This window comes from Labeo rohita, chromosome 21 (assembly GCF_022985175.1).
Source record: "Labeo rohita strain BAU-BD-2019 chromosome 21, IGBB_LRoh.1.0, whole genome shotgun sequence".
In the NCBI taxonomy this organism is placed as follows: Eukaryota; Metazoa; Chordata; class Actinopteri; order Cypriniformes; family Cyprinidae; genus Labeo; species Labeo rohita.
The window spans coordinates 1,088,305-1,113,689 of record NC_066889.1 but is presented as its reverse complement, the minus strand read 5'-3'; the positions used below and the strand labels follow the sequence as shown (position 1 = coordinate 1,113,689).

The 25,385-nt window shown below is 34.3% G+C and overlaps 1 protein-coding gene across 1 annotated transcript in view; it reads left to right on the top strand.

Annotated features, from left to right (window-relative positions):
- stk10 (serine/threonine kinase 10) overlaps positions 1-25,385 on the top strand; it is a 53,725-nt gene that overhangs the window by 4,143 nt on the left and 24,197 nt on the right. The window contains exons 2-7 of the mRNA XM_051093611.1: positions 4,341-4,505; positions 18,476-18,524; positions 18,950-19,099; positions 20,389-20,461; positions 22,523-22,717; positions 22,980-23,061. Of these exons, the coding sequence (XP_050949568.1) occupies positions 4,341-4,505; positions 18,476-18,524; positions 18,950-19,099; positions 20,389-20,461; positions 22,523-22,717; positions 22,980-23,061 (714 nt within the window). The remainder of the gene's footprint in view (positions 1-4,340; positions 4,506-18,475; positions 18,525-18,949; positions 19,100-20,388; positions 20,462-22,522; positions 22,718-22,979; positions 23,062-25,385) is intronic.

Here is a 25,385-nt window from a genome sequence, read left to right as displayed (position 1 = left end):
AATAACTGAATTGAACTGAGTGAAATCATGGCCAGATTTCAGATGCACCACATCATTTAAGGAATTCAAATATTTGCAAAAATTCCCACACCAATTTAAACCTTATAAATAGGCCTAAATATATATTTTTTTGACGAATTGCACCAAAATAGCTTAATTGAATTCAGTTTAATCAGCCAAATTTTAGATTAGTCATTTAATTTAATAAAATTAGTTCGAATGTTTGCTAATATTTCCACCCCTGCTAAAAATGTATAGTGCCACTGTAATTATTTCTCATGGAGCTGTTTGCAGTTCACTTGGATTCTTTCTCTGATGGTATTTAAGGAGGAGTGAAGTGTCTTCCTGTTTTCTCCTGTTAGTTAATGCTGAGTAGCTCTTTGATTGTTAATTATTGATGGAAAACAAGTGGGCGCACGCAGCTGCGGTGCGAACGGCGAACTGTTGGACCTGAACGCCCGTCGGGGTAAAGTTTGACGTGTGTGACGATCATGCCGTGCCTGCGAGGTTTGCGATCACGTGAGCTCTGCTAATCACCAGCGTTCAGTGCTGTCAGCTTCACAATGATAAGAGTGTCTTCCCTGTGGGTGGAGAGGAGCATATTCTACACACTAGATAAACTACATCATCATCCACACTAAAAGGATCTGCTTTTGGCCTCACTGTTTCTGTCCATCATGTAGTTTCGCAATTGCCGCCCAGTTGATTGAAACCATTTAAGCCATTGTTTGAACTTCTAAGACAGGGAGATAATCAGACATAAAAGTATTGGTGTTTGTCATGCTGTTCTTTAGAAATAGTTTCGTTTGGTCATTCGGTTTTACCGAATTGGCCCTGTTTATCATCATAAACTCAAGATAATGACAATGAGTCCAAGGCTTGGCTTTTGTTTAAAGCTAATTTTGTTTGAGGCACAAGGTTACCGAGTCTGTTGTGTAAGAATGAAAGGTTAATAACTGATCCAAAAGTATTTTTTAAAATTGATAGTATTTTTAAATTACCCATTTGGGGCAATTAGCTAAACTACACTGTAAAAATAAAAAAATAAAAAAATAAATAAAAATAAAAAAAGTGTTTTATTTTTTGTTTTTGAGGTTGTGAATTAAACAAAGATTAGGAGTACATTTAACAATAGTTATTTAAGTCTTTCTACTTAAATATTTCATGTTAAATTCAATTGCTTGCAATTTCTTTGTTATTATTTATGAAATTTACTAACAATTACTGAGTTGAAATTGTTTCCTATAGCTTTTTTTAATGTAAATATTACTAGAAATTTTGTACAGTGTACACTGTGTAAAAAATTAATCAATTATGTTTGTGGCAAAGACAAATAGCTTCAGATTTATGGCTGAAATTATGATTGAAAATCTGTTTATGTCAATAATATAATTCTTTATTGAGGTCAACTCGACTCTATGACCTTCCATTCTTAATAATCACCAAATAGTCTATTTCTCAAGTGGTTTTTACATATGTTTGATACTTTCAGCCTGTTGATCAAATTACTTAATCTTAAAGTGATTTTCGTACGAAAATCATACTGCAGTAAAACCTGTTCAGGTCTCAGATTTTTTAGTTGTTCACCCACAAATTATGATTCATATAATTTTTTAAATAAATATAAAATGTTATAATTTTATTGTATAATTAGGAGTCACACGATCACTTCTTTTACCAGTGTTAAAGGCAGTCCTGTAGTAACCAGTTTTTTCCTTGTTCCGAGTTTTGCAAAATGAAGCAGAGATGAACTAATGAAGTAAATGACTTGTTTCGCTGTCATCATTACGCAAGCTACATAATAATGCATAGTTTCCAAGAATAGCTCAGAGTAGAAACTTAGAGTTATCATTTCATAATTATGGTCATTCTGACACAATCTGACACAAGCTGTAAGATAAGGGCTTCCTCGAATCTGTAGCTTGAGTGTTTTCTTGAAGGTGTGCTGGTACCAGATGTAAACAGAGGTGTTTCCTTTTTATGGATGTGTTGAAATAGTCATTACGCTGGGTTGATAGTACACTATCCTGCTGTTGTTGAGGGTTTGAGGTGGCCCTGCAGGATATTTAGCTCAGCTGAAAAGCTGTGTTTTTGTTCTATCCCCTTGAGCAGGTGCTGTAATCCTCTCAGTGGAAATGTAAGTGGATTTCAGCCTTTATTTGTGGTTATTCTTCTTTGAGGATAGGAGTGTTTTTAAGTCGTCAGCTATACTGTACTGTACAAACACTAGTGATGTTTCTATCTTCAGTCTCTTTCCCATCTGTTTGTCCAACCAATGAAAGACGATCAGAGAGAGACAATCAGAAAACTATTTTGTAAACTAAAACTAGATAAAAATGTGTGTCAGTATAACTTTAATGTTAGTGAGCCCTGTCTCAATGAGTGATTCATTGAATCATTCATTCCAATGATTCGTTCAAACCAGCTGATTCATTTCGAATCGAAGCAAGCAACTTTATAAATGGATCATTGAATCATTGAGTCAAATGATTTGTTCAAAACAGATTCATTTGGGAACAAAATGCTGAAGTGTTGTTCTGAGACGCACAAATGTTTTTGTTTGGAACTATTTTCATTGGCCAAACAACACCAACAACAACAACAACAAAAAAAAAACAATAAAATTGTGTCTCAATATTAACTCAGTATTAACTTTCTTAACTGTTCTATAAAAATCAACAAAACATTTGCAATTATGCTCATGCTCTGATATTCGGGAAAACAGCACTGGTCACAAAAAACAAACCCATATTTTTGCTTTCATAACCTGTATTATATTCATTCATACTGCATAGGTTTGCTTAAGGATTCTGTTTTTTGAGTGACATACTCAATAACGTCAGCTCACACATTGTTAAAACAACAGCTGCGATACTACCGTAGACAATAAATATCGCACACCCCTACACAGAAGTTCTGGTCATAAAAAGGAAGATGTTATTCTGTGAGATGTGTCTGTGCTGAGGTCTTCTGATATGGTTCTTCAAATTCAGAGGGTGTGGAGTTTCTTTTCCCGTTGTTTCATTGAACAGGGGTTAAGACAGATGTAAGTTAGTTGTGTTTACTAGGTCAAGCATTACATCAGCATGTGACTCATTTGCACAGTTTGACTCCATGACCCTTGCAACCACCCAAAACACTCAAGCATCCACATAGCAATGTCATGGCAACCACTGACAACACACTAACACTGTTTTTTTTATTTATTTTTTTCTTTTTGATTAAAAACTAATTTAGTCATCTCAGCCTGTTCTACTTTAATTCTTTCTTGCATTACATTTTATCACAGTTAAATGTATGTACAAGTCCTACTGTCTGTTAGTTGTGCCAGATAATGTCTGTGATAAGTTGATTTTAATGAAAAAACAAAAAAGCAAAAAAAAAACGGAAGTCTTGTTTTGAGTGGTTTGGCAACACAGTTTCCTCTAAAAACATACCCAGCTAACCACAATGACCGACCCCACCTTGATTAACGCTGCATACTAACACAACAAATTTCCCACCTCACTCTCACTTACACGTTAAGACTACTTCTGTTTTACTATGTGCATTTATTTATGTAACTTTACATTGGAAATGCTTGAAAAACACAGAAAAAAGACACAAAACTATCATTGAACACTATGGTGTTCATCAGTATTAGAAAAATGTAATCAAAAAGTGAAGATTTGACCATTGTGACCAAAATGCAAAAAAATGCTAAATAAATAAATACGTTTATTTTATTTTATTTTATTTTATTTTATTTTATTTTATTTTATTTTATTTTATTTTATTTTATTTTATTTTATTTTATTATTTTGGGCATCTGCAAACCCTCATGACCCTAAAGGTCAATATGCCTAAAAATTTCATTTAATGACAAAGCATGGTTGCTTCACATTTTCACATGTTATGGCTTCTCAAAAAATGAATGACTGACATAATATTTGTAAGAAAAAAAGAAAATTCTATTTATTTTACCTTAAGATATTTTTTAACATTTGAAAATAATGAATAAAATTATTATTGACACTCTTATTTGCATTAATTCATTATTGCATGTTATTCAAAATAAAAACATATAAGTTGGCTTTGCTTTTTTAAATCCATTTTAATTTCTTCAAACACTCATCACACCTTAATGGCAGCAACAAATTCATTGTCGCCTCATCTTGCATGTGCGGTAAAACAGTAATGATGCCCATTATTTGAGCTCTAATGGAGAACTAAGGCTGAATCCCAGAGGCCTCGTGAATGAACTGCACCAAAGGGACGAACATGGAACAGGAATATCAGCGGGATGTAATCATGTGAATCACACAGGCTTTGTTTTGATGCAAAACTCATTTGTTTTTCAGGCCCAGAATAAAGAAACCGGAGCACTAGCTGCAGCCAAAGTCATTGAAACCAAAAGTGAAGAGGAGCTGGAGGACTACATGGTGGAGATCGACATCTTAGCGTCCTGCAACCATCAGTACATCGTCAAACTGCTCGATGCCTTCTTCTATGACAACAAACTGTCGGTAAGATGGTCAAACAGAGCAAATTGAGCTTTCTTGAACACCACAAGGTGTGTTGTGTGACATAGTTTCTGAATTGCTCAGCAGGTTTAAATTAATAAATCATCTTTGCAGACGCCATACACACACCCTTATCGGGTCATCCAGTGTTCACTCAACCAGTAGTCCCTGGCTAAAATGTAGATTTTGATCATTTTCTTTCTTGTAAAAGAAATGCATAAATGAAGAAGAAAGCCAAAAATATTAGATGTCATCGATGTATATTTACTGAGTAATCCACTGTTTTGTAGAGGAGGGTCAAAATGACAATTTTCACCTGATTTCAGAGCCAAATTACTGGGGGGTAAAAATGACTTTAGAACGATGGCAGTATCACTATGTTATATATACACAGAGATTGGTAGGTATATTAGTGAAATCTAAAATGACATTAAGATATCTTTAATACTTCTTGAGTTACAGCCACGCAAACTTTGGGGAAAAAAACTCCAAAAGTGTTTTTTCCTTATTTTTGGAGTGTCACCATTGCCATATAATACTTCAAAGATTGCTAAAGTCAACATATTTTACTAACAGACCTACCAATATCTGTGTTAAAGTAATATAATATCACTGCCATCTTTCCAAAGTTATTTTTTCCTTTTATAATTTTGCTCCAAATCTCATGTGAAAATTGTCATTTTGATTCCGCTCTACAAAACAGTGGATAACTCTGTAAATATACACCCATGACATTTAATATTTTGGCTTTCATCACTATTTATGTTTGTCTTTTTTCTGAAAAAACATAAGCAAAAGGAAAGAAAAAAGCAAACAAAAAAAAAAAAAAATAATAATTTGGATCTTTTTGGCACAGAATGGTTATGTTTTAACCATTCATAGATCTGACAGACAATTTGCAGGTTTGACTGCTTAATTTTCACTTTCCAAACAAAAACACTTACACATCCTCCTAATATTAAATATTAGGCTTTAAGTTAACCATATTGTACACATATAGCATGTATCATTTTACTGAAGTCCATGTGTAATTACATTTTCCATGATAAATTTTCCCACCTTCTCTCTAAGAGGCATTTACACAACTTTTGGCAAGGACAAAGCAACCTGCACTGTCAGTTTTTAATGAGAATTGATGATTACCAGACAGCATTTACTGAAAATGTGCTTGAAGTCTTGAAAACTTGTCGGCTGTTGGCTGGCTTGTAAAAAGCTGTTGTCACTCCTCTTAATAACTGAATGGTGCATGAATGTAACTAATTCAAAACTGACAGCTGTATTTTACTGCTGCATGAATTTTGTTACAACGTCTGTAATACGTAAATGATTTGTGAAACGCAGAAGTTCACACTGTTGTTCATCAGGGTGGGACGAGCAGCTGAACACTATATATAGAAGTTGACAATGAATGTGTATGTTTGTGGTGGACTTTTGTAACTCCACAGACGACATGCTGTCAAGGTAACTGCCTGTAAAAGCGAGTTTTCATGAGCTTAAAGCATTGCTGGAATTCCTCAGTGTGAAGGTAAATTTGCTCGTCTGAAAGATGTCCTGAGCTCTGAGTGTTTGGATAAGACTTCCTTTTCAACAAACCCCAAATACTGAACATTAGTGTGCAGTGCTGTAGTAACTGATTACATGTAATCTGGATTACGTAATGGGATTACAAAATGAAGTACTTGTAATTAAAGTATGTTTCATTCTAAAATACTTGTAATCAGATTACAGTTACTTTCTGTCGATTACATAGTCGTCACACAATAGCAATAGAATAATTTTTTAAATTTCCTTTTCTTTTTTCAAATAGCCTACCACTTACATACATTCAGAAAGTCTTTCAGTTTTGTGGACATTTACACCACAACCAGTCACTAGTCAAGTGGATGTAATTACTCAGAAAATTGAGACGCAACACAGCTTTTGACCACTTGATTGACAGAAATCGTTTACAATTTAAAGGTCCACTGAAGTGCCTTGAAACACGCAGTGTTATTCTATGTGGTGACATTATTTCAACTGAAACAGGATAACAGGGCGTGACCACTGATCTATAATAGAGATCATTATATATAGATCAGTGGGCGTGACACATCAATCAGCCCGCCACCTTTTTAAAATAGCCAATAGCGTTTGATTTATATCTCCTTTGGCAGAGCCGTTGAGCTCGATAAAGCTACATTTGACAGCCATGGTCTAAATGATTACTCCCAAGATTCAATATGAAACTCTTACTAAAACAAATTAGTGATTATAATCATACTGAGGCTGTGTAGTTTTAAATCTGTCTCTTTAAGGGTGTTTTCACACCTGCCTCATTTAGTTTGGTTGAATCACACTAGAGTTCGTTTTCCCTCTTGGTGCGGTTCGTTTGGGCAGGTGTGAATATAGCAATCGCACTCGAGTGCACACCAAAAGCAAACCAAAGAAGCGTACCGAGACCTCCTTGAGACCTCCCTGAAGAGGAGCCAAAGTCCGGAGCAGACCGTGCGTGCTGCCATGGTTCGTGTGGCACAATGCAAAACTTGACCTCATTTGCCCCAATCGAAAGCATATTAATGCTGTCTAGATCGTTCCCTATCGCCTCCATTGTGCACTACGTGCCGTTCACCATACAAAAAATACAAGTGACCGATATCAGCCAGGGTTGCCAGGTTTTCGCAACAAAACCCGCCCAATTGGTACTCAAAACTAGCCCGCTCATGTTTTGGTGGGGGTCCCCCGATTAAAAATTGCATTCTAAGGGGTAAAATACAGGTTTTTGGTGGAATTCCCCTGGTAAAATTAGAATTCCAGGGGATAATTGTCACGTTATTGGGGTCGCTTAAACCCACAGACATGAAAAGCAACCCGCGGCAGCAGTGTTAAAGTAGCCCAATTCCGCAGAAAAACTGATCTCAGCCGCAGCTTCAGCTTCTGTTTATAGTGTAGGGGGCGGGACGCTTCAGATTCTAGAGAGCATTTGATTGGACAGAAGATTCGATGAGAAGCTGAAGTGCAGCGTTTGACATCAAAATCATTGATTCATATTGACGAAAGTGAGATACTGTAAGTTTTGAATGCTTATATCTTGTAAACGTGAATTGGCCAATCATTGTTTTAGAGCACACTAGCGTATAGATAACCTTAAGGTTAACATATTCACATTAAAAGCCAATGGGGACTTTAAAAAAGTGTTTTCTCAACATTTCAACATTGCAACAACAACATTTGTTTTGGTTTAAATTATCATAGTGTTTATTTAACCATGTATTACTGTGTCTCTGGAAGGCTTTTGTCATTCAAATCCATTAAAATACGTTATTTCTTATTCACATGTAATGCAGGGATCCCCAACGTTTTTGTCAATGTTTCATTTACTTGAAGTACCCCTGAGATTTTACATTTGCATGTTCATGGTTCTCTGATGTTGGTTAATGGTCACATGACATGCAGGTAAACAAATAAAATATTTCATCGTTTTTATGAAGTGCTAATATAGTGTTATTTAAAATAAAATTATATTCATTTTACATTTTTACGGTTTAATTAATGATTCGTTTTTCATTAAATTCACAAACCTCTTGCTGCACCTTCATGAACCCTAGTTTGGGAAACCTTGATGTTATGTAATGTTTAATGTTGTTAATAACAAGGAATGGAATATATTTTCTTTCTCTTTGTATTTTTATATCAATAACTTACAAGATTATTTTATCCTAAATGAATGCGATAAACAAGTTAAGTCAAAAGTAATCTAAAAGTAATCAGAAAGTAGTTTGATTATTTAAAACGTGTAATGTAATGGATTACTAACTACAATTTTTGTCATGTCATTTGGAATCATAAACGGACTACAATTTGTAAGTAATCTACCCAGCTCTGTTGGCACGTAACTGGGTTATGGATGTGAATAATGTCCCAGATTGCTGGAGAGGAGTGTGCTGTTACTTTACTCTTCACTTCTGAATAATCAAACTTAGATTTATTGCTTTAAGAATAATAAAGCGCCAATACAGACTCATATTGAAGGAGGGACCAGAGTCAAATCTAAAGGACAGACTATCAAGTAAACTTTGGCTGGAGTCTAGATATTTTTTGCTTCCTTTTCTTTAAGTGCTGCAGTGATGATTTTTTTTTATAGGCCAAAATCCGGAAACAGGTTAGCATTTTAGCACTTCCAGTTCCATTGTCCCAAAAGTCAAGACTTGTCAGACATTAATATGGTGATAATGCAGTCATGTGACTGTGTCATTTATAGCCTACAGTTAGCCAAATGTATTTAGGCTTTAAAATTTGTAAAAGCTGTGTTTATTTGTGAAGATCATCATGATGAACAAAATGTGTATGAATCATAATCTTTGGATGGTCACAAATCTTATTTTCTAATCCAAAAGCCAGTGGAAACCAAAGTAATGTGAACGTCAGGTCGGCCTACAAAAAAATGCCATAACCGCAGCATGCATTGCTTTTAACCTGCAAATGTTTGATAGATTAGTAATAGAGCTGTGATAGAGAAGTTTATAATTAGCACTGACGTGTTTAATTAGCATTTTCTCAAACAAGAGGTGTGTTTTGTGTTCATCAGTAGATGCCCGGCATAGCTGTCGGAGCAATCCTTCGCTGACATAGACGAACATATTTGGGTGTGGGTGAGGCGTCTGATCGTAAAATCTCTCAGTGTAAAGCATTCAGATGGGAATGTTTGTGGGGTTTTGTGAAAGGAAATGGCTGCACACTTGTTGTCAAACATAACAAGCACTTGTTCCTTCTAACTTGAGTGTGTCATGTTGACTTTGCCGTATCTGGTGTTGCAGATGCTGAACTAAAAGCACCAGACTGTCCTCAGACCTCAAGCATTTTGTTCGTTTACATTTAGGTGTAAGCAATGCGCAACAGATGGCGAAAAGGACTTTATTCAACTCGCCGGTGGGGAGAGAAGAACCACGATCAAAGATTTTGTGTTGACATGGAGTGAAAGCTGTACAGCCGACTTTCTACTATTGTTTTATTACTGTGTGAATTAGTGTAGTAGTAAACAAATATAGTTGTGTCAGGATGCCTTGCAGTAAAGTATACTGGCATCCATATGTGTGAGAAGAATGGGGCTTTCTGAAGTGGTCACATTTTCAGTTAAATGCCACAAAAACAAATTCTCACTGGGACTTACCTCTGGGAATGTAATACACAATAGAATTCAAAACAATGGTATTATATATTGTTTGGCCATTTAACCTTTTGAAATGAGGAATTAGGTCTTCTCTGTACCACATTGTTCACCTTAGATGTGACAAGTTCTTATGCTCGAGTCCTCCATCATACACAGTGTGTATGTGTGTGTGTCTGTGTATGTGTATATATATATATATATATATATATATATATATATAAATAAATAAATAAACAAACAAGAGTTCATTTGCAAAAACACACTCAGCTTTTAACAAAAAAAAATCAAATCAAATTTTTTTTTCATTGAGCATTCCAGTTAATCTCAAATTGCAAAAAAAAATACAGCTAAGTAACACAATAAAACACAATAAAAACATAACATAATAAAAAACATGTTTTTTGAAAATTGAAACAGTTTTTGCAAATGTTTTTGCAAATAAATTCAATATATATTTGCCATTATTCATAAGATGCAAAACTGAAAAGAAAAAAGGGCCCATAGAATGATAAACCTGTTCCAACTATTATCTTTTTATTCATTTTTTTTTTTTTTAACATTTATAGTGTTGTCAAATCGTTTTATTTATGTATTTATTTTTGTAAGTTTGATATATATATATATATATATATATATATATATAATAAAAAAAAAAATCTCTTGTATTTTTATGTAAAGCATTATTTTTAAATTTTTTTTTTTTATTAATTTTACAGTGTGCAATAATACTAATAACTTTCAAGCCACTGCTGAAAACTCATCTCTTTCAAAACTATTTGAAAAAAAAAAACCTCTTTATTCTACTCTTTTCCCTTTCTAGCTTGTACTTATCTGAACAATGCCTGTTTTATGGTATTATGAGCACTTCCTAAGTCGTTTTGCCTCGTCGATAAGTCGTTAGGACAAATCGCTTGACATATTCCCCACTTGTAAGTCGCTTTGGATAAAAGCATCTGCTAAATGAATAAATGTAAATGTAAATGTACTAATATTATTTTAATTAGTTCAAAGGGTCACACTATGTGTAGTGTGAGCACCAAACCAAATCTTCAGCTACTGTTATGAGAACCAGACTGAAAATCCTACATGCATCCCTGTCTGTTATTGTCTTGATTTGTTGTTGACTGAAGTCTGTAGCGGTCAGCAGCCAAGTAAACCTGTAACAGATGTGTGAAGATCTCTTACCTCATGCGTCACAGATGAAACGTGCCGTATCAGCGCGTGTCAAGGGATTTTCTGAACTCTTGTAAACTGTCGCTCCTAAGAGCCAATTAAACAGCCGGATGAAGGATGTGAGCTCAAAACTGCTGTCGCTCCTCCGTCTGTGTGCTCACAGCTAACATAATCTTCTCTTATCCTCTTTTATCACCATCACACACTCTCTCTGCTTTCAGTTCTGTGTGTCTCCACAATATCAGAAATGATTGTTGTGTCTAGTATCTCACCAAAGGTCAACAATAGGATTGTTTTTTACTATGTGAAGACATTACGTACTGTGAAACACATTAAATGGCTATAATCTGAACTTCAGTCAATGTTACTCAAGGACAACAAAGAAAAGTGTTTAACACATAAATGATTATATACTAGATGTTGTTTTACATTCTGTTAAAATAGTAGGCAGGTGGCTATGAAGCTTCCATTCCACGTCAACATGCTGCATCCAAATCTTTTATTTTAAAGCATAAATTGTGGCCGTGGCTCATCTCGCTACAGGCTCTTGGATAAAGTCCTTTAGCCATCTGTTGCGTCTAAATGTAAGCGTGGAGCTCTGTGCCAGTGAGGTGAAAGTGATAATCATCAAAATGAATTATTCAGCAGGTTGAATACGGTTCAGGGCACATGTCCAGAATCAGTCCAGTTATACAGTCATTATTGACTCCGGCAGCTGTTAACAGTGTTGTGGAATTGTCTCATTAAACACTGAGTCGTTTCTGTTTGTTTAACCTCTTGTTGGATTTGTCTTGAGATATGCATGTAGGCGCTCGAGGAATCTCACCTGTGTGTGTGTGTTTGTTTGCTCAAACTCTGACAATCTGACTTTGTTCTCGTGGTCAGACTGGTTGTTCTGCCTTCCTGTGCCTGCGGCCATCGCTGTATGTCATTGGAAGATTCCATGCATTTCAGAAAGCAAGTGAGTGATATAAATGTAGATGTCAATGACTGGTTTCTCTAGTTTGTATTGTGTTGACAGGTGTTACTGGAATTAAAGGACATTTTCTTTATAATACGTCTTTAAAACTTTTTTCTTTAAATCCGGATCTGTGATTCAAAAATGCGTTTAACTATAGATTTTCATACAAGGAGTTGACCTCTTCTGTGACCGAATTCATGAATTTAAATTGATTTTGAAATGTTCAATTGAAAAACAATTCTTTATACTCCATATGGCACAAAAAGTATACTTTCAGATATATTTTGCATTATATTTCAAAATAGACAAAAATGGTCAAAAATACATTGCTTATATAGATTTTAAAATATATCTATATATTCATATTTTAGCGTTGTTCTAGATACTTACATTCCCTTACATAAGTTTGAACTTATTTGTGACCCTGGACCACAAAACCAGTCGTAAGTATCACGGGTATATTTGTAGCAGTAGCCAACAATACATTGTAGGGGTCAAAATGATCAATTTTTCTTTTATGCCAAAAATCATTAGGATCATGTAGGAAGTAAAGATCATGTTCCATGATTTTGTAGATTTCCTACTGTAAATATATCAAAACTTAATTTTTGATTAGTAATATGCATTGCTGAAAACTTCATTCAGACAACTTTAAAGGTGATTTTCTCAATATTTAGAATTTTTTGCACCCTCAGATTCCAGATTTTCAAATAGTTGTATCTTGGCCAAATACTGTCCTATCCTAACAAACCGTACATCAGTGGAAAGCTTATTTATTCAGCTTGTATAAATATTACATAATACATATTTCATTAAACCATACTTATCTGAAATATACTTTGGCCTAAAATATTTTAGTGAAAATACAATTGTTTGAACTTTACATGTTTGGAAACTTTATTATTAACGTTATTATTATATAATAGTAAAATACTGATTTAGGATGTTAATATTGAATTAAAAGTCAATATTCACATTGTGGCTGTATTTTCTGTGTTTTCTTTTTTCAGGATTGTGTCGTAATAGCTCCGATGTTGAATATGCTCTTCCTGTACATTCTTTCTGCAAACATGCAGTCATGTGTCTATTGTTTGAAAACGCCTGGATTATCCGTCAGGCCAGTGACTCATTGTACAATGTTGGCATTACACGTGTTCAGTAATGAATATGCTGAAAGTCAGTCTTTTTTGTAGTACACAGTAGATGTGGCATTCTTTCATCTATCCATCCGTTTTCTGAACCGCTTTTCCTGTGTAGGGTAACAGAGATGCTGGAGCCTAATCCAGGGTCTCAGGTCATAGGGAAACACCCTGGACGTATGGCCGATCACGTCATACAACAATTATATAATAGTTCGATGATGAGACAGGCAAACTTGTTTGGTGACGTCAGCCTCATAATATGCGGTTGTTTAGGGCGAGCACAGATTCATGTCTCTAGGGCAAGCATTACTGTTATTAAACTTAATTTTTGGGGTTGAACAAACCCTGAGTCAGATCCCAGTCCATATGTAGAGTACAGTATGTCCTAGAGAATTTTATATATTACAGAAAATTTATTCTTAACACATTAGTGAATGAAACCCAATGTCACTTTATCTAGAGACCAGAGGCCTATTAATCAGAACATACCAGCCAACCAGAACACCCGAAATAACACACAAAGCAACAACTTGGCAACCAAACACCCAGTAAATGTAAATGAATTAAAAATTGTATGATGTCCCTCATGTGTTTTGTTTGCATGTCTAAGTGTGTAAATGGGTTGTTGAAGTGACATGGCATTTTCACTTTCCCACAAGACAAAAATGAATATAATTATTAATATTGGCATTATTTAAAATGCAGTAAATCGTTGAACATTTCTTTGTCCTACATGGATCTGCTGTTATAAAAGCTGTTGTGTTATTTTACATCAGCAAAATCTCAAAATTGTCCTATGGTGTGACTGTCTCAAGTATGGTTCAAGAAATTACAACTTTTATAAATGAAAAAGAAATGCATAAAAATGTTAATAAATACCTTCGGCGTAATAGTACAAGTGTCTATTTTAGTAAATGGCATTAATTGTTTTTATCCATGTAGTTCTGAAAACATAGGAATTTGATACAGTTTGTCTCTGAAAACCATGTCCTCTGGTGTGACACCGTATCCTGATTTTAAATCGGACAATTCCAGAGAAAACTTTAATTAGTTGAAGGACCCCATTCATGGTCATGTTACTGAAGCCCCTTATCAAGCCCATGACATGTGCACATGGTACATCTTTGTCTCAGAATTGTTCAGAAATTAACTTTTTTTGGAACAACTAGAAAAGTGTTTTGTTGTCCTTTGGTGTGACATCCCTAAATTATATTTTTAATTTAAAAAATGTATGTTAAACTACGTAATCATGAACAATGATGCAAACGTGTCTTGCAAACCACTAATGACAGGTTAGCTCGGAATAGCAAGGTCATTAATTGACACAAAAAGGTTAAAACGTCCTGTGGTGTGACAAATAATGTCCTTCGGTGTGACACCTGTACTGTCACATCATAGGACAAAAATGTCACACCAAGGACAAGGTCTCTTTAAAAAGCATTTTAAATAATCAAATAAGATTGGTTTAACTTATTTTCAGTGTTCTTAAATGTAATAATTACAATACTTAAACTATTTTCTGATGTTTTTGCAGAAAACTTGTACTCTTACAAGGTGTCATGAAAATAAGCATAAAATATGATACTTTCGTTTTGAAACAGAAAGAATTGGGGGAGAGAAATTAGTGGAAGAGAGAGGAAACAGAAATATAGACAGAAAATGAACAGGGATCCACCAGAAGGGAGGTGATCCTAAGAGAACGATGCAGAAAGTAAATAGTCAACATGATGCCTTAAAAAGAGTAGCCATATATTTAAAAAAAAAGTAATACAAATCTTTATGAAAATAGTTTTAATATTAATCATATTTAGCTGTGCTGTACCTGCAGTGTAGGGGCTAGAAGAGTTTCAGTAACTGATTTCAATACTGACTGACTGCGAGACTGAATTTTGTAGATGAAAATTATTTTGTTTTGTTTAAAAAAACATGTTGATATTGTTTGTATTAAAATTAAACTCTCTCATTTGATATGTTCAAAATTAAATAGAAATACTTTAATAACGATCATTTCTGTGACATAATGTCCTGTGGTGTGACACACATAAAAGAACCACAGATTTGTCTTTATCTTAAAACAAAAACAGTTGAGTATTGCAATAGGGAAGATAGAAATATCATTCATCTTAAAATGGTATAATTCTCAGTAGTTTTGAACGGATGACAGCAAAGTTTTTCATGAAATTTTCCAATAAGTCATGGTGGAAAAATTTATGTTAATTATAATTTCACTTTAAGTAAATAACACTATATGAAAATAAGTTTCTGACAATGAAGATAAATTTCTGTCATGCTATTTATATATTAATAATTTTTTTTTTTTTTAATTTTTGCTATGTCACACCATAGGACAAATTTATGGCACAGTTCAGTAAAACTGTTAAAAAAAAACAAACAAAAAACAAAACAATGAAAGAATCTACGAAGTTAGTGAGCCTTTATATTTTTTGCAAAGATCAGACTTCAAACTACATAAAAATATGCATTTATTCTTAAAAAATTGTCTTTTACAAAATAAGCATTTTTTACTGCCTATTTGTCAACTACCCAAATCTAAGCATTCAGGAGTGAAGATGCTCCATCAGAAAAAACAGCAGTTTTGTTGGTTTGTGCTCTGGTTTGTTGGACTGATGCCATTTCCCTTTGCTTTGGTATGTGGTTTATGTATCTTGGAGGCAGTCATGAATCCGTGTGTCACTGTGTTATCGCCATCATCACTAAATATACAGACACTTGTTTTTACCGGTCCACAGGGGTCGAGACATGAGAGGGTGAATGCTTTCGAGAATGCATTCATGTCTCGTGTCGAAATGCATTTCTCAAATGTACATTTCTCAAGGAGTAGTTCAGCCAAAAATGAAAATGCTGTGATCATTAATCATGTCATCCCAAACCCGTATGAATTTGAAGAATGACAGTGACAAGTTAGGCTCTTCCTCATACAGTGTTATATGATTCCAGAAGAGTTTAAAAATATAGTACAAAAGTCACATGGACTAGTTTAATGATGTGTTTATTGTGCCTTGTATTTTTTCATTCTTTAATTTGATGATGTACGTGTTTGAAACAACACAGATTACATAATGTCCTTTTACATGTCAAAATCTTGACCATGAAGTTGCAGCATGATGCCTCTTCTTAAAGTAGGTCAAGACAGATTGATTGACAGGCATGAAATTTGTGACACATTCCTTAAGTTTTACTCTTCTGAGTGCTTTCTCTCTCTCTCAGTTCCAGGGAAATTCCTGTTACTAATGTATTTTTATAGAACATTTGATGGAACTTTCTGGATCTGTTTGGAGAGCTGTGTGCAAAACTTGTAAATTCATGTCAGTGACAGCCAGATTACAGTATGTGAAGATCCTGGCCCATTATTGTTTTGGCAGGCGATGTGGGGTGTAGGTTTTCTTGGCTCATGTCAGACAGGGAGTCAGTCACCCCATTCATCTGGAGGGAGCATAGAGAAAATGCTGTGAAATTGTCTGATGACTCAGGAATTTGCTTTAAGATTTAAGATGGTTATCATTCACAACACCACTATTTTTGTATGTTGGGAACTTGTCAAGTCAAGATTACTTGAACATGTTTGATACACACAGAGATATATTTTATCTTTGTTTTTTGAACATGTGATGACATTGTTAGACATGTCATAGCATTTTTGTTTTTATGATATGAGTTTATGATAGTAAAATATTATTACTGCATAGATTTAACTTGAGGCAGGTTCATATTTATTTCAGATAAGAGATGGTTCAGTGCTGAACTAGCTGAAAAGCTGTTTTATTTTTATTTTATTTTATTTTATTTTTTTATTTTTTTTGCATGCACATCAATTGTGGATGTTTTGAGTGGTAAATTTAAGACCTGAATGAATGCAATAAAAAAAAAAAAAAAAACACTTTTTATTACACCATCTGTAAACGTGTTCAGTTAGAGGAACAAAAACTGAAACATCAGCACAGTCTAGAAATATATACAGAGACTCCGCTAACGACACTGAATAACTCCGGTTCTGTAGGAATAACAGTGACATGAGTTCATTTGTTTTTCTAACCAGGCTGTGATCAAACCTCTCTCTTCCGTGGAAATGTCCAAAAAATGATCCAGACGTTTTCGCCACTTAACTATTTAAACATCAGATGTGTTCTGATTGGTTGCAATTGTGTCGTGTGCAGAATTTCCCCTTCCAGTCTGCAAAAATACATTTGTGGTCACTGGAAGCTTGTTGTGTTTTGTCTGCTTGTCTCAGTGTAAATTATATCCTTTCACTAAACTGTGTGTGTAGGTGAATCTTCAGGCCAACTATATTATACCCCAATTATCATCATCTCAGGGTAATTTTGCTTATCCAGCAAGTAAGCCTGAAAGACTGATTTTAAAAACCATGATAGGAAAAATCAGCAGCTGATTTTTAGTTTAAAGTATTTGTCGTTTCATTTGGCATTAGTAACTTTTTTTTATGTTTATTAACTTTTTATTCATCAAAGAATCCTGACAAAAGAATCACAAGTTCCAGAAAAATATGAAGCAGCACAACTGCTTAGAAAAATGTTATTTTAATTTGACAATATTTTGCAATATTAGTGTTTTCACTGTATTTTTGATCAAATAAATGCAGCCTTCACCCTTAAAAATAAAGGTGCTTTAAAAGGTTCTTCACAGCGATGCCATAGAAGAACCATTTTCGGTTCCACAAAGAACCGTTCAGTCTAAGGTTCTTTAAAAATCCATATCTTTCTTACCTTTTTATAATCTGAAGAACCTTCTTTCGCCACAAATAACCTTCTGTGAAGCAGAAAGGTTCTTCAGATGTTAAAGGTTCTTTATGGAACCATTTAGACAAAGAAGGTTCTTCTATGGCATCATGAAGCACCTTTTTTTTTTTTTTAAAGTGTTGATGAGCAGAAGAGACTTCTCAAAAAGAACAGCATGTATTTAAAATAGAAATATTTTGTAACAATATATTACCCTTCAAAAGTTTAGGGTCAATATGTTTTTTTTTTCTTTTTTTCTTTTTTTTGAAAGAGATTTATAATTTTATTCAGTAAGGATGTGTTAAATTGATAAAATGTGACCTGTTTTCAACTTTGATGGTAAATCAGCATAAAGAATCACGTGACACTGAAGGCTGGAGTAATGAAGCTGAAAATTCAGCTTTGCATCACAGGAATAAATATGGTTTTAAAGTATATTACAATAGAAAAACATTATTTTAAATTGTCATAATATTTCACAATATTACAGTTGTTTTCTGTATTTTGTACAATACAAGTAAATGCAGCCTTGATGAACGTAAGAGAAAAAAACATTAAAAATCATACTGATCCCAAACTTTTGAACGAGCCATAATGTTCATGCTTCAAATTCTTAAATAAACCGTATCAATCTGGCATTGTTCTCTGTTCTGTTCGCATACACTGCACCACCTTTTCCTGTTTACATCAAATGACTCTTTTCTTTGAACTCCACTGAGTTCTTCTGTGTCTGAATTTGCCAGAAAACTCTCTCCTGAACAAACCCATCTCATGTTGTACCTCATTTCCCCTCACAGATAATGATCGAGTTTTGCCCCGGAGGTGCGGTGGATGCCATCATGTTGGGTAAGACCTGCATCTCCTATTATGTTTTCCTTCATGTTATCATTTTTTCATAAAAGCCCCCCGCAGCTTCCTTTTATGATCTTTGCTCATGGGTGAGTAAGCAAACTCATTTTTCCTTAAGTTTAAACAGGATATTGCATTATTTTGGATGTTTTATGAACGAGCTGGTCAAGGTCACTCAAAGTTCATTGGCTTTGGTTACACCACCCTGCCTCTTGAACTCTGAATATGCATGTTTGTGTTGTTGACATTGACAGAACTTTCATTTTTAATTATCAAATACCCTTTAATAGTCTTAAGAACAAGGCTTATTTAGTCTCTATGTAATATAATGTAGCGTTGCATAACAGCTATTTCATTTTCTTTTAACATGTTTTACTCATTTGGTGCGCTAATCTGAAGAATATATTGTTTGTGTCTTTCAGAGTTGGACAGGGGTCTTCAGGAACCTCAGATTAAAGTGATCTGTAAACAAATGCTGGAGGCTCTCCAGTATCTCCACAGCATGAAGATCATCCACAGAGACCTGAAGGCTGGAAACATCCTCCTCACACTGGACGGAGACATCAAGCTAGGTTTGTATATAAACGGATCAGTGCGACGGATCATCTGATTACAATCGGGTGCGGTTTAGCTCTGGCAACCACAATTATGGAATTAAACAAGTTGATTTGTGCTGAGGTTTCTCTTCTGGATTAAGGCCATTTATCTGGTATCATTTGTCTTTTTTTTTCTCAAGCACACAAACTCGTTCTAATTTGATGAGGGCCGATAATTATGTTACAAAACCTAGTAAGCAGCCTCGATGCATAGGCAGCTGCCTTCTAAAGGAATATCCTAACTGAATTGGAACATAAATGATTGATTTGGACACTTTATTTTATTTTAGAAGTCTCTAATGCCTACCAGTGCTGGATAAAAAGGCACAAAAATACATTTTCTGCTAACATTTTCTATGTGAATATATGTTAAAATATAATTTAAACTTGCTACTCAAAAACATTTTACAAACACTAGGTTTTGTAACAGAGCTAAAAATATCTTACTAATTCTTTTGACCTCTCTCACACTTACACACACACACACAGAGTCCTTAAAACCTTGCATTGTATTGTATGAAGGTTGCATTGTAAAGTACCAAAGTTTGCCAAGACTTTCTATTTCATTACACTTCTCTGTTCAAGTCTCACTGGATTTAGTGATTGAATGAGAGAATTATTCCCTCTAAATGCTGCTTAACGTGTAACCGAATGTGCCTTCGCTCTCTGCTGGTTAATGGTAGCTCAGAATGTCAGGCCAAGTCATACGAGGATCAGACCTTTACCACTTCCTGTGAGAAAAACTTACACATACTGATGTGCTTCAGATCGCAGCAGTATTAAACATAATTGTTCAAAAATACAGTCAAAACAACCGATGTTGTATATTTTTTTTTACTATTTGAAGGAACTTGATATTATCGACGAATCCTGGAAAATAAAATCCACAAAAATATTAAACGGCATTGCTTTCAAAGTCGATAAAAAGAAATGTTTCTTGAGCAGCAAATCAGTATATTAGAATGATTTCTGAAGGATCATGTGACACTGAAGACTGGAGTAATGATGCTGGAAATACAGCTTTGATCACAGGAATAAATTACATTTTAACACATTCACGTAAAAACTAGCTATTTGAGTTTTTACTGTATATTTTTTATTAAACAAATGCAGCTTTGATGAGCAGAAGAGACTTCGTTCAGAAACATTTAAAAATCTTACTGACCCCAAAGTTAACGTGTAACATAGTGTATAATGTATATTAGAGGTTTTACAGACTAGGATAAAATCTTCATGTAATTCAACATTTCTGTTTTTTGTTACAGCGGATTTTGGAGTTTCTGCCAAAAACACCAAAACCCTTCAAAGACGAGACTCTTTTATCGGGACGCCATATTGGTAAGTGCTAACGATATGCTGTTGTAATCAATTCAGGCAAATAGATATTGGACAAATGCAGTCGATGCTGCTTAAATTTGATCTAATTGGAATATCCTTATTAATATTTACCATTTAAACAGTGGCTGTAATAACTTGTTTAATGATAGATTTGTTTAAAAAAAAATGTAATAGTGAAGACAACAGGTTATTTGAAATATAATGAATATGTGATATAGTGCATACATTTAGCAAAATGATAAAATGCTAGCTGTCTAACAAGATATGGACAGTGGATGACTTTCTAAAGGTAAATGTGACGTTATGTGAAGCTTTTTTTATTGACGTCTTTCTGTGGTTGAAAGAATGAGTGATTGCATGAGACATGATTCATTTCAGGAAGTAGTTCTGTTTCTTTCAATGCCTTCAGATGTTTATTCATGTTTATTTGGTGGTATAGCTAGCTGTAAAAAGGCTCTAATTAGATGTCACGGTTTTGGGTCAGTAGCCAAAATTTCAGTGTCTCTACAGTATATAATTATATAAAACAAAATTTCTACTTAATAATTACACATTTTATAATTGAGATGAAGCTAATGGAAAGGGACAGTTGTGTCCCACAGGACTAAAGCAATCATTAACTAGAGCTCAGTGTGAATGTCCTGATATGAAATATCTTTCCTACCTTTGTACTTTCTTTAAGTGCACACAAGCACTAGTTGATGTTAGGTTCTTTTTATCGTAACTCGTAAACAAACGTTATCAGTTCTATTAATGGCCTGGAGTAAATTCTTTCAGTCACTGGCTAACAGTGCTGGGTAGATTACTTAAAACTTCTGGTCCATTACTGATTACAAATTACTTGATGAACATTGACACATATTAAGGAAAAGTAGTCTGACTACTTTTAGATTTACTTTTGATCTAACTTGTTTATCACAAGCAAGCCCAGACCAGAATAAAAAAGTAACACAAAAGTAACGTGATGCATTACTTTACATAAAAAGTAACTAATGAAATTAATACTTTTTGATTACTTTTGATCCAACTCGTTTATCACAAGCAAGCCCAGCCCAGGTTAGAAAAGTAACACAAAAGTAACGTAACGCATTACTTCCATAAAAAAGTAACAAAGTAACGTAATTAGTTACTTTTTAGGAATTTACACAATGTTGTACTGCATTACTTTTAAAAGTAACTTAAAAACATAATCTGGTTTAAACATACTAGGTAATGTAGTCTGGCTACTTTTAGATTACTTTTGATCTAACTCGTTTATTACAAGCAAGCCCAGATTAAAAAAGTAACACAAAAGTAACGTGATGTATAAAAAGTAACTAATGAAGTTAGTTACTTCTTAGGGAGTAACGCAATATTGTAATGCATTACTTTTAAAAGTAACTTAATAGCATAATCTGGTTTACACATATTAGGTAATGTAGTCTGACTACTTTTTGATTACTTTCGATCACAAGCAAGCCCAGCCTAGATTAAAAAAGTAACACAAAAGTAACGTAATGCATTACTTTCCATAAAAAGTAATTAGTAATTAGTTAGGGAGTAAAGCAATATTACACAGTGCTATTACACATATTAGGTAATGTAGTCTGACTACTTTTTGATTACTTTTAGATTACTTTTGATCTAACTCGTTTATCACAAGCAAGGCCAGCCCAGATAAAAAAAAAAAAAAAAGTAACACAAAAGTAACACAAAAGTAACGCAAAAGTAATGCAAAAGTAAGTAACACAATGCATTACTTTGCATAAAAAGTAACTAAGTAACGTAATTAGTTACTTTTTAGTGGGTAACGCAATATTGTAATGCATTACTTTTAAAAATGTTGTTAAGTGGTTGCTTTATTAAGAAACTGAACAGAACTGGGGTGGATCAATTAAGAATAGTTTACTGTAATTCTGTGAATAATTTTTCAAAATCTGATTACTTTTCCAAATCTGATTACATAATCCAGATTACATCTAACTGACTACTACCCAGCATTGCTGGCTACATATGTGCAGTCTTAATACTTGGTCTGACCAGCTCCTGATGTACCTGCTTTGGTGTTTCCTGTGTGTTCAGGATGGCTCCAGAAGTGGTGATGTGTGAGACCATGAAGGACGCTCCATACGACTACAAAGCCGACATCTGGTCACTGGGGATCACGCTGATCGAGCTGGCTCAGATAGAGCCGCCCCACCACGAGCTGAACCCCATGAGGGTCTTGCTAAAAATTGCCAAGTCTGAGCCGCCCACCCTGGACCATCCTGCCAAGTGGTAAGCCACAAAGTCCAGGGGGCATGGGAGTGACCGCCTAAGATTTTAGTCACTTACATCATTACTGTAACATTCCTTCCAAAGATGGGCTGTTCTCTCAGCATGACTGTGGTTTTTTTCTTTAATTTATAGCTTTTAACATTTCTAGAGTCTGACTGAATGTTGAAAAGTAATGGCTGTTGAATGTTATTTTATCACCATTACATAACAAGATTTTGTATCCCCCTCTTGGGCGAATGTTTAAGGCTTTTGTATATTTTAGGTCAATGGAATTTAACGATTTCCTGAAAACAGCTTTGGAGAGAAACCCCGAGACGAGGCCGACGGCTGCTCAGCTTCTAGACGTAAGGAATTTCACACATAGACTTGTCATGTGTCCACATGCTGTACGTTACTGCTCTGGTGTCATTTAATGCAAATGCATTTCAAAACAGCATGTGCAAATAAATGGCAAACAGCCACGGCAAACCCCAAAACATCTCGCCAAGGCAGTTGCTGCTTCCTGTCCCACTGGATGAAGGGAGTTACAGCAATTTACATTCTTTAGGATATTTCTCCACCCCATCCGCTGAACTAATGAGTTAAAGAGTTTGCAAAATGAAAAAGATTATGTAGAGCAGAACAGCCTAGAATAGTCCTGAACTGGCTTCAAAACTTGCTGGAAATTTTATTAGAAATGCAAAACCATAGTTTACATTAAATTGTAAGAACAGTGATCTGACCATAGATAATAAAGAAGTGATGTACAGATGATGTCACAACCCACAAATCCTCAGATTTTCCTTCAGTGTACAGTTTACTATTTGTAGTTTTTACACTGAATTCCTGTATTAATTACAAGCATCTTATTAAATTTTCCACTGTGGTTCAAAGATGAAGAGGGTTTTCACGCATCAAAACAATAAAAAGCTTAATGCAGCTTTAATGTTTTTTGTTTTTTTTTTAACATTAAAAACACTGTGATTTACAGAAAACACCCACTAAAATGTCATTCAGTGTAACAGTTAGACATCATTAAAAGGCTCTATTTTGGAATCACAGTAAAGCCCTAAAAACAAATTAACTGTTGTTTTAAATCTTTTAATAAGTAAAGGCCAGAATAAGTATGTTGTATCATTCTGTATAAATATATTTGTTGTGCTGAAAGAAAATAGAGCATTATTTCACCCATATTTTGGCATTTTATTTTCACAGAAGTTATTTTTGAAACATTAAAGACACTTTAATTACATTTAATATGCCTTCTATGTATATAAAATTAATGTAAATGTAATTTTATGCAGACAAAAAATAAGATGTCTCGTCTTTGACCCATATTTATGTATTTGTTTATGTATTAATTTGTAATTCCTCTATTTTATTTGCTATTTACATGCAGTTGCTGTTGGCATGTGTGTTAAAAGTTAATTGTGAACATCTGCAGAGCAGCCACTGAATATAAAACAACTTGAACTCGTGTTCTGATAGCACTCTCTCTTCTGTGTTTCATATTACATATTCGTTTAACGCTCTGCTGCATACAAAGCAGCCTGGAAGACAGGTGGTTGTTGGGCTGAAGGTGACATTGATATGCGGCGCACGCTTTTCTGTGAAGAGTTGTGTGCTGAGTTCATATATCACTGTTAGATGCTGAGTGCCAATCATTTACTGCAAAGTCGAAGTGTTTATAGGCCGTTAGTTTAAAGCAATCATCGAAACCAAGCTGGAGGTCAAAAGATCTTAACATACCTGAAACAGAACAGCATCACTTGCATGTAAGAGCATCATATGCATGGTGCACAAAGCCACAATAATCATCCATGCAATGCTATTTTCTACAAACAATGAATTGGGAAGCAATTTAGGATGCATGGTTTGTGAATTGGGATGCAGTGTTTCATCACTGGCTGTAGTTGCGGTCATCGTTGAGGGTAATTGATATCGCTGGCTGTACGTTTTTAACGCTTGACTCGCCCTCGCATACGCTCGGCAGCTGGGACGCTTCAATTAAACAAGGTGCAACTCAGCTGAATAATAGATGAGAGCAGCGTTTCTCTCTATTACACTGGTGCTTTCACAGTTCAGTTAAAGTCCTCAGGACCTGAGCACCTCACAACCTTCATCTAACTCAGCGCTTCTTCTAATTAAACCTCAGACTCTATCAAGAACAACATTTCATTTTATTTTTTTAAATGAACTGCCAGTTTTGCTGATTGCAAGTGTATTTCAAGTGAAATAACATGCTATCAAATCCTAACTAACACAAGTAATCATTTTAAAATAAAAACAATAAATAAAAATGAAACACTATCTAAAAATATTAATTAATAATAATAATACAAAATATAATATGAAAATAACATTTTTTAATATTTTTTTTCTGACCAGTAACCACCATCAGAGAACCATGAAAATGCACATTAAAATAAATACAATTAATAAAATCAAAATTAAAAAGTTAAAATATTGGAAGATTAATTTTAAATCTGAAATAAATATTTAAGATGTTTTTTTTTATATAAATATTTTCAAAATATGCAGTCCAACAATTTTTGAATCAAACAATATTTTCTCTGACCATTTTATATTTGATTTGTATTTCTTTTCTAAACATTGCAAAGCAACACAAATTTTGAAATCTGTTTACATTTTGATTCATTTTGACAGCAACCATGACACTGATGAGTGG